The sequence below is a fragment of the Gorilla gorilla genome, chromosome 2 (genome assembly GCF_029281585.2).
Source record: "Gorilla gorilla gorilla isolate KB3781 chromosome 2, NHGRI_mGorGor1-v2.1_pri, whole genome shotgun sequence".
Lineage (NCBI taxonomy): Eukaryota > Metazoa > Chordata > Mammalia > Primates > Hominidae > Gorilla > Gorilla gorilla.
Window position 1 is genome coordinate 140,048,353 of NC_086017.1, and position 10,567 is coordinate 140,058,919.

The 10,567-nt window shown below is 49.7% G+C and overlaps 1 protein-coding gene across 1 annotated transcript; it reads right to left on the reverse strand.

The window, feature by feature from the left end:
• Window positions 1–627: 627 nt before the first annotated feature.
• Window positions 628–10,359, reverse strand: LOC101127100 (intraflagellar transport protein 122 homolog). Its single transcript, XM_019023599.4, has 3 exons — window positions 10,060–10,359; window positions 4,261–6,704; window positions 628–724 (listed from the first exon to the last, which is right to left on the reverse strand). Exons 1-2 carry the CDS (start codon window positions 10,147–10,149, stop codon window positions 6,453–6,455), a joined length of 342 nt encoding a protein of 113 aa, XP_018879144.1. The 5' UTR covers window positions 10,150–10,359; the 3' UTR covers window positions 628–724; window positions 4,261–6,452.
• Window positions 10,360–10,567: the final 208 nt, after the last annotated feature.

Below are 10,567 nucleotides of genomic sequence, written 5' to 3' on the forward strand. Positions count from 1 at the left end.
ACAAGAACCTCTATGGCTGATTGGATGTTTTTAACAAGGAGAGGTAGGAGACAAGGGAGTGTGAGACAGACTCCCAGTATGACCAGAACTATTCCTACTAAGGTCTTAAATCTTCCAAGGGACGAAAACCAGCCCCCAAAGAGGGTATCTGGAGACCATCCTTTCCAAATTTGGACTGGGACATGGGCTAATTTTTGAATTTTTGCAGTTATATCTTCAATGACCTTCCTATTGTCATCAATTTCTAGGCAACAATTAGTTTAAAGTTTCCGCATACCCCTCCTTCTAACATGGATAGAGGGAGTAGCAACAACAAAGTAATGAATAGTATGTTCATACCCAGCATGGACAGCAGAGGTCTTTATCCAGGGGAGGAGGTTGAGCACAGTGACAGGTTAATAGTAAAACAATTAAGATTACAAGGAAAATTACTGGGCTTAAGATTTCTAACTACATTTACTTCCTAGATGAAACTTCGGCTGTGCATAGACTAGTCAGCTTCTGGGGTGACTAGAGCAGGACTGCTGTCTCCTCAAGCTTCAGCTGTGCATAGACTGGTTGGCTTCTGGAGTCACCAGAACAGGGCTGTTGTCACTTTCACTGGCACCTCGGTCCTGTCATAGGATCAGCTGGTTTGGATGGTCTGAGTCTTGCTGGCTGGTCCACTTGTCCTGGGCTGCCAGTTTCAGCCAACTGTGGTGGATCTAAGGCACGATTCCTGCAACTTTAACAGCAGTGGTAGTGGACAAGATTACAGTATGGGGCCCATCCCATATGGGTCCTAAAGTGGTTGGATTCTATTTCTTGACCTAAACAGAATCCCTGGGTCTAAAGGGGTGTGTTTGGTCTGTTAGTCCTATGGGCATTCTTTCCAGTACCCAGCCATGGATCTCTTGCATGGCTCTCCCTAAGGCCTGCATCTGCCTTCTCAAGGTTAGCTCCCTTAACTCACGGAATTACCTTAATTTTGACCTTTAATTTGACCTATGGTTGGGGGTGGCTGGCTGAACAAGATTTCAGAGGGTGAATACCTAGTTTGTTTGGTGGGGGTACACCTGACTTGGAGGAGGACCATGGGCAGGACCTGATCCTATCTTAGATGAGTCTTTTGGCAATATTTCTTTAGTAGCTGCTTGAGTGTCTGGTTCATGTGCTCCACTTTTCCTGAGCTTTGTGGCTGGTTGACTGTGTGTTAATTTCCATTTCTGGAATCCCTGGGGGCCTGGTTTGCAACATGTACATCCTGCACTGGTCTATATTCATTAGTCCTTGGTTTCCACACTGGCAAAAGTGTTCTACAGTGACTGGCATTGGGCCAAGGTCCTGTGTTCTAATAGCCACTTCAAATGCCCTTGAATGCCCTGTACAGCTTCTTGGGGAAGTACTGATGAACCTGAACCAGTGTTGCCCCTGATTTTAGTTCCACTATCACTGGTGCCTGGTTCACAGCCAGGCCGGGGGGGGTATCTTCGGCCTACACTCCAGGAATTTTACTAGGCAACTTATACAGCTCATCTAGCCCTGGCTTTGGCAACCCATCTGTGCACAGTCTCCATTCCTCCGCCTGCAGGATGGTAAGGGTTAACACCATTTCTTCAGGATGGAGCAGGCTTAAAGTCATGGGCTGTATCACTGCCAAGTGTTCAGCCCCAGTGTTTACTATAAAGTCCATCAGGTGGCCCCCTTCTTCCACCATGACATGGGCTCCTGGGGGCCTAAGAAGATGGAGCCCAGTCTGGCCTAGTCCTCATACCTTTCAGTCCCTGCCAGCCCAATAAAGTCGGTGTTTGGCTCTTTCTGGGTGTGATAGCCTTTAGCTGGCAGCCTTCTAGCTCCTTGGCTTCCTCCTCTCCCTTATTGCCTTCTGGACATTCATTCTTCCAGTGTCCTTTCCTCTTGCACTGCGCACACTGGCCCCTATCTAGTCTTGCCCAATTCTCGGGTCTTTGCCTGATTTAACTTCTTCCTTGTTTGCACCTATGTCCACGTCCATGTCCTCTCATGACACTTGCCCCCTTCTGTAAGTGCTGCCGACAGCAAATCGGCCTTTTTCCTGAGTCTCTGATCAGCCTCCTTCTTTGCCTCCTGATCATGGTTAACATACACCTTGGTGGCCACTTCTAAAAGCTGAGTGGCATTCATGCCTGTGAAGCCCTCTAGCTTTTGCAGCTTCCCCTGATGTCCCCCTGGGCTTGTCCTACAAATGCTGTGTCCACCATGCACTGATCTTCAGTGGCCGCGGAGTCAAATGGGGGAGTATAAAACTGGAACACCTTGCTGGGTGCAGTTGCTCACGCCTGTAATCCCAGCACTTTGGGAGGCCGAGGCAGGCGGATCATGAGGTCCGGAGATTGAGACCATCCTGGCTAACACAGTGAAACCCTGTCTGTACTAAAAATACAAAAAATTAGCCGGGCGTGATGGTGGGCACCTGTAGTCCCAGCTACTCGGGAGGCTGAGGCAGGAGAATGGCATGAACCTGGGAGGCGGAGCTTGCAGTGAGCCAAGATCGCACCACCACACTCCAGCCTGGGAAACAGAGCGAGACTCCGTCTAAAAAAAAAAAAAAAAACCGGAGCACCTCACAGAGTCTCTCATAAAACTGGCTGGGGCTTTCATCAATTCCCTGAAGCACCTCTGAGATCTTTGCTATATTGACGGCCTTCTTTCTACCCTCCCTTAACCCTTGCAGCAGTGCTTCTTGGTACCTCTGTAGGTGCTGAAACTGGGTTGCATCATTTGGGTCCCAGTTAGGGTCTGCTTCTGGGAACTGGCCCCGAGCGTAAGCCTGAACATTAAGTGTGCCTTCTGGTGCATTGGCTTTTAACCAGTGGAGGGCTGCCTGGGTTACCCTCCGGCACTCCTCAGTGTTAAACAGCGTCAGTAGGGGCTGTTTGCAGTCTGGCCGAGTTGGACTGTGTGTCAGGAAGATGGAATGCATAGATCTGTGAGGGCTTGGGGCTTCTCCATGTAGGAGGGAGTATGGTGTTTCCAGTTTAGGAGATTGGTGGTTGAAAAAGGCTGGTAAATGAAAGTTCGTTCTCCTCCTTGGACTTGGCCCTGTTCATTATAATAAAGAGGTCCCCTTGTTTCCCTGAGAGGCATTTGCATAACCTGGGTGCAGCCAGACTGGAGGCAGCCTGCTTAATCATCCTGACTTTGCTCCTTGACCTCCTGGGATGAGGGCTCAGATTTCTCCCTCTGGGGTGTAGCCTGGGGCGTATCACCATCTGAGTCTGGCTGCTCAGGGGCCAGCCTTGGTAAAGGGGGGTATTGGAGTGTAGGGAGGAGGGGTCTCTATCTCTTCCAGTGGTTCCTGCAAAACCTGTGGCTTTCCCTTTGTCTCTGCAGCTGACAGTGAAGCTGAATTCTCTTTCACTTTTGGCTCAACTCAAGCTATGAGCGTTCTGCAATAAGCTGCTAGGCAGGGCTGCATTCAGACCATAAGGGAATTGGTCTGGATGCCCTGGCTGTTCTCTGACCCTAGTCACCACCCGATATACACGGCCAATTGTTTCTCTATCTATAGTCCTTTAAGCCAGCCATCCTACACTAAAAGAAGGCCATTCTATTTCACAGAGAGTTCTTAACCTCTGGGGGGTCAACTTGATTCCATAGTCCCTCTTATAACCTTTCTTAAAATTCTTTAACATACATTCTAACCGGGTGGGTTTTGATGACTTCCCTCCCATTTCCTCCTTTTTTGGCACAACACACTCTCACTTTCGCTTCAGACCAATTAGATCGTCTCCCTTGCGGGAGTCTTTCAGATGCTGCTTAGCTTTGGAGTGATCGTTAATCCCCCCACAATTACTAAATTGCGGGGCACCTTTCTGGGCCATATGTGGTAGCCCACGTAGGATGTTTGCCACTAGTCCCGGTCAGTCCCACCCATTGCTTGAAGCATACGGTCTATGCTAAGAGACCTGCAACCCCCACATGTCACTCCCTGTGTTGGTTCCTTCCAGAACCATCTCTTTCACATGCACTCACACACCTCCCTGCTTCCAGTTTCCTTTCTCAACCACCTTAGCAAGCTACTCTCGCGTCCTGGTTCGGTTGGGGTGTAGGTTTCATCCGAAATAGTGAGCCACTCTCGCGTCCTAGGTCAGATTACTCGTATGCCCTAGGTGCCAGTTTCATCTGACTTTGTGAGCCACTCTTGTATCCTGGGTTGGACTACTTGGTGCACTCCCGGGAGTTGATCAGGTTCCGTTCCGCCCTTATGGGACAGGTCCTGCCTTGGGCCCCGAACCTTACTGTGGTCCTGAAGCGTGCTGTTCCTGGAATCATCCTGTAGCCCCTTTAGGTTCTGTTGCGCTGTCGGGTAGGGGCACTGGATCACAGGAGAGCTGATCTCCCCTCTGGGTTGAAGATCTCCTGATGGTCCCTGGGGTCACAGGCCTCCCCTGGCCCAGGGCTCCAGTTCCACAGGCAAAGGAGACAGTAAACCTGTCGTCTCCACTCCTGGCTGGCTTGCCAAAATGTTGTGGGAATCAGGAGACTGGAGAGACCAAAGGGTGAAATAGGAGGATTTTATTCAGGTGGCCACTGGCCCAGCGGATTAATATCCAGAGGCTGAGCAACGAACAAAGATCAGGCTTGACTTTTATTCAGGCGACTGAAGGGGAGTGGCTAGCCAGTGGTGCAAAACTTGCAGGGTGGGGAAAGCGAGCTTACAGAAGCAGAACAAAGGCAGTTAATCAAACTGTGACAGGTTTTGCAATTCATGCATGTCTTGTGACCTTTGCCATCCTGCATAGATGGGAAAACATGAACTTATAAAATCTTTGCAAACTTGCAGAAATAGTTACAAAAATAGTTATAAGAGCAGAAGAAAGAATGATGGCATGGGGAAAGAATTCCAGGGGGAGACTAAGAACTTGCTTTTCTCGTCCCTGCTCTTGGATCCCATTTCTTTGGGGCCCCTGCCTGGCCTTGCAGATAATGTTATCATAGCTCCAACTGGACTTGTTTTCCCTTTACTTGTTTTTCTCATATTTCCTGCTTCAGGACAGTGCAGCCAAGAGAGGCAGAGCCAGCCTGTGACTGTGCCAACCAAGAGCCAGGCTGGGGAGCTTTCTCTCCTGCTCTGGGCTTCTTTGCACACCCTTTGTTTGTTCAGCCTGTCTGTCAGCCATGGAACATCCACAAGACAGGACAAAATGCAGCCATAAATACAACGCAGGGGGGCCGGGCAGGAGGGAGGGGTGCTGGCTGTAAAAGGGTAGCACAACACTAGGCACTTGTGGTGGTGGCCATGTTCAGTGCCGTGACTGTGGGGGGCGGTTACACATGCCAACATGGGTGGCAAAATCGTCCTGGAGCTTTGCACACTGTTACCATTGCGGGAAACTGGGCAAAGGGTATAAGGGATCTCTGTAGTATTTCCTGCAACTTATGTGAGTCTACAATTACCTTAACATTTTGCCATGCTGGATAAGAACATTTGCTGACACAGAACCATGCTTCAGGAGATTGCTGAGTGAAAAGGCCAGATGACGAGTTTACAGCCAGCACTTCATAGACAGTGATGGGGCTGTCATAACCAAATGTGAGGTGAAATGAGAAGACGGCCATAGAGGAAGGGGATGAGAAGTCTTGTTTACAGTCCAGGCTTGGGGAATACAGTAAATCTGAGGTTCCATCTATAGGTAGCAATACTTACACACATAAAAGTCATGAAACAGCATTTGCAGTGTGATTCCACTTTTGTTTAAAAATGTTATAAAATCACATGCTTCTAATTGTATATTATGCATACATTATATATACACATAGAAAAGCTCTAAGCAGATGTATTTCAACATGTTTAAGAGTGATTCTGTCCTGAGGATGGGATACTAAGGGCTAAAGTTTCTCGCTGGTGCGTGTCTCTGTTTTACGGCAATCCTACAGTAAGCACCATCTGTGTGGGGTGCAGGAGGTGAAGGGGAGACCAGCTTGCACTCGGGAGGTCAATCTCAGCCTCCTGTCTGCGGTTCTGCCCTCCCCCATTCTGTGGCTCCACACTTCAGTGCCCCATTTCTGCTGTGGCCACCTCCTAGTTCAGGGGGCTTGTGCAGAGTCCCATGCTCCCTTATTGGCTCACAGACCTCAGGCCTCACCCCCCCACCCACTCATTCTCTCTCTCTTCCCCCTCTCTCTCACACACACATCACCACCATCACACATGTGCTCACACACACACCCTGCTGGACTCCCGGCTTTGCTGCTCACTCCACTTGGCCCACATTGGGCTCTCTGTAAAATACACTCTGCTGACAACACTGTATACCCCTCTGAATCCCTACCAGAAGGGGGACCAGGAAGAAATTGAGGCACAGGGAGGTTGAGCTCCTTGCCCCCAGTCACACAGGTTGCAAGGAGTGGAGATAGGGCTGCAGGTTCCAAGCCCAGACTGCCTCCCACGACATCACAGCTGCCATTCTTCTCTCCTTGCTACTCTCTCCTCAAAGCACCAGCCAGGGGCCCGGCTTCCCTGGTCTTATTGGCCTTGCCAATAAGACCTGCGGCACCTCCACGGCAGAAATGAAGACATGGAGGCAGAAGGCCTTGGAGCCATTGTAGCTGACCACAAAGCCCTGCAGCTTCTGCCGGTGCACAGGGAAGGTGCTGGCTTTGATGTTGAGGTCGCCTCCTCCTGAGAAGCAGAGCATGTCCTCACACTGGGTGTTCCAGGCCACACTGTTGGCGTTTGGTTCCTGGGGGACAGGGACAGTGGGGATCCTGTGAGAACCACCCTGGGCTTGGGCAGCGCTTGCACATTTCAGCCTAATACCCTTTTAAAGACTGAATCCCACTAAATTGCTTACAGTGGGATGGAGGGAAAATGAGGAAAGGGGACCAAAAAGAAGAAATGAACAGAGGCAAGAGAAATGAACAGAGGCAAGCCCCTCCATGCACCTGCGTGTTGTTGGAATTTTTGAATAAGCAGGCGTTACTTTTGAAAAATATTCTCCTGACAATTCCTCAAGGATCTAGAACTAGAAGTTCCATTTGACCCAGCCATCTCATTACTGGGTATATATCCAAAGGATTATAAATCATGCTGCTATAAACACACACGCACATGCATGTTTACTGTGGCACTGTTCACAATGGCAGAGACTTGGAACCAACCCAAATGTCCATCAGGATAGACTGGATTAAGAATATGTGGCACATATACATCATGGAATGCTATGCAGCCATAAGAAAGGATGAGTTCATGTCCTTTGTAGGGACATGGATGAAGCTGGAAATCATCATTTTGAGCAAACTATCGCTAGGACAAAAAAACCAAACACTGCATGTTCTCACTATAGGTGGGAATTGAACAATGAAAACGCTTGGACACAGATGGGGAACATCATACACCGGGGCCTGTCATGGGGTCAGGGGGAAGGGATAGCATTAGGAGATATACCTAAGGTAAATGACAAGTTAATGGGTGCAGCACACCAACATGGCAGATGTATACATATGTAACAAACCTGCACGTTGTGCACATGTACCTTAGAACTTAAAGTATAATATAAAAAAAAAGAAAAATATTCTCCTGCAATATAAGTCCCTATATAGAAAGTGGAGAATCAGACCGGGTGCAGTGGCTCACACCTGTAATCCTAGCACTTTGGGAAGCCAAGGCGGGTGGATCACCTGAGGTCAGGAGTTCGAGACCAGCCTGGCCAACATGGTGAAACCCTGTCTCTACTAAAAATACAAAAATTAGCCAGGCGTGGTGGCATCTGCCTGTAATCCCAGCTACTCGGGAGGCTGAGGCAGGAGAATGGCTTGAACCCGGGAGGTGGAGGCTGCAGTGAGCCAAAATCATGGTGGCATTGCCTGGGCAACAAGAGCGAAACTGTCTCAAAAAAAAAAAAAAGAAAAAAAAAGAAAGTGGAGAATCAGCAAAGTGGGATTCCACTTCTATTACAGAAGGAATATACATCTCTATAAACAGAAGATTTACAAGAATATGTTCCAAAGGATTAACAGCGTTAATGGGTGGGCGAAATTGTGTAATGAGAAAATCTTTTTTGTTTGCCTGAATTTGTTCTGTCATGAACATCTATCTATTGTTTGATAATAAGAGAAAGAATGGTGAGTTACTTGTAAGATTTGAAAAGAATATCTTGTTCTTTGCATTTACAGTCCACACATTGTGAAAATAGAGTCACCCTGGGAGGCACCCACTGCACCTCAGTTCCCTGCTCAGCCCTGGAGCCTCAGGGACCAGTAGATGCTCACAGCTTTCTGCCTAGAATGTTTTACAATGTCTGAATCTTTTATAAATGAGCGTAGATTGCTTCTATAATGAGAAAAAAATATATAGCTGTTTTATGTGTAGGGGGAGGGGCAGTGGAGAAGAGGAAAAGCCAGCAGGCAATGTTACAGCTGGGAATGCTGATGTCTCCTGGCAGGGCTGAGAATCACCTCCCCTAGCCTGCTATAGAGCCAGCAGTGGGGACGGGGGCGCGCAGACGCCCTTCCACATTTGTATGATTCTAGGCTCAGACACAGATTCACATTTGGGGCCAGCTACGCCCCCTATAGGTGGGAGGTGAGGCTGGGAAGAAGGGAGGTAACATTTCAGGCCCCATTTTGTGCCCAGCACTGAGCTAGGCACTGTGGTATCTTGTTCATTCCTGTAGCAATTCTGTGAGGGTCAATTACTAATTTCATTTTAGAGAAAGAAATCAAGGCTCAGAGAGGCTCACTAACTTGCTTAAGATCACACAGGAAGGGATGCAGGCAGGACCCAAGCCTAGGTCAGCCTGAAGGGTGTGCCCTCTCTTTCCCCCGAACCATTCTACTCTCTCAGGGACATGAGTTGAGACTGACAGGGAGTCACCTCTGGGCTAGAGGTGGCCAGGTAACTCCTTTTTTTTTTTTTTTTTTTTTTTTTTTTTAGAGATGGAGTCTCACTCTGTCGCCCAGGCTGGAGTACAGTGGCGCGATCTCGGCTCACTGCAAGCTCCACTTCCCGGGTTCATGCCATTCTCCTGCTCAGACTCCCAAGTAGCTGGGACCACAGGCGCCTGCCACCACGCCCAGCAAATTTTTTGTATTTTTAGTAGAGACGGGGTTTCACTATGTTAGCCAGGATGGTCTCGATCTCCTGACCTCGTGATCCGCCCGCCTCGGCCTCCCAAAACGCTGGGATTACAGGCATGAGCCACCGCGCCCGGCCGAGGTAACCCCTTCTAATTGACTGAGGCTGCTCCCCACTCCAGGCCCCTCCCCCTATTGATTCTGCTGCGGAGAACAAAGAGGAGCCTGGTAAGGGAACTGAATCTGCCGGTAACATCAGGAAACCCTGCAGTGGCCGAGGAAACCAGTTAGGAGGGGCTGCAGCTTTGAGGGGAACTCGATTCTGCCAAACCAGCCCTCCCCACCTCCAAAGCCCAAAAGAGACAAAGAACGGCACGAGCCCAGCAGAAAGCCAGCCAGGCCCTGAGCACAGAGCTGCCGGGCTGTCTTCTCTGGTGACACACTTTTTCAGGCCACGGGGCTGGATGACTCCACTAAACAACGCCTATGCCTCCAAAGATCCAAGCACTTCGCATTCTGCTGGCTTTTCTAGGATTCTTGTGAATTAAACAGAAGGTCAGGCTTGCCCATCCCCTTCCCCCTTTCAGATGACAAAACTGATTCTGTTTCCTTCCCTCGCTGTAGGTGCGCATAGACACAGGCAGGCCTGCAGCAGGTGAGACGCAGACTTCTGCAAAGGAAGTGCATCCATCGCCCCATTCACTGAGTGCTAACGTCACGCCCCCCTCAGAGTCATCGCCCCATTTCTTGTTCATGGAAAACGCTTAAGAAAGGCTCTGCTGGCTCATCTCATTGGCAAGAAAACCAAAGTTAAAGAGGCTGGTCCAGGCCCTGTGGCTTGTGCCTGCGTGGGAGGAGCAGGTTGTGGCCCAGGGCCTCTGGGACTCTATGCATGTGCTTGGCCCCTGCCCCTCCCAGAGACCTGCCTGGGCCAGAGCAGGAGAGCCTCCTGCAGGGACTGGGAAGCTAGAGGAGGGTCTCTAATCAAAGGACGATGTCCCTGGGCCCCCTCGGGGACTTCACCTGAAAAAGCAGCTCCTTGGTGTCGATGTCATACACCAGGCAAGTGTCATTTTCATCTACCACGGCCAGCTTCTTACGGGAGGCATTCATGTCCAAGCAGCGCACAGCTGTGGCCTGCTTCAGCAGGACGATAGCAAAGAGATTGTCCACGAAGATCTTCAGGATCTGGCAAAATTTCAGCGAAAACAGCGTCAGTCACCATGGCAACAAGATCCTGGCCCACTGCCAGGCCGTTGGAATCCCATGTGCTCTGCAAGAACAACTCCCACCACCTTCACCAGAAGCTCCGTGCAGGGAAAAGGACTCATCAAAAGAAAGAGGGGGTGGGGCGTTGGCTTATCCTTAGGAGGCCAGAAGCGAGGTTCATCAGAGGCTGCAGAAGTAATGACAGACCCGAGACAGGCCGAGCTCACTTCAGTGTCTGTTCGGACTGGGGATTTGTTGATGACATTACCCAGACTGCAGCGTTAGGAGATGCCACCTAGCAGAGATCTGAGTCACGAACTAA

Bases quoted from the DNA above. Each gene is read 5' to 3' on its own strand.
- LOC101127100 (XM_019023599.4), bottom strand. From the start codon at position 10,149: ATGAATGCCTCCCGTAAGAAGCTGGCCGTGGTAGATGAAAATGACACT. The intron at 6,705-10,059 runs GTGAAGTCCCCG...CCTGTCCCCCAG, and splicing joins CCAAGGAGCTGCTTTTTCAG to GAACCAAACGCCAACAGTGT.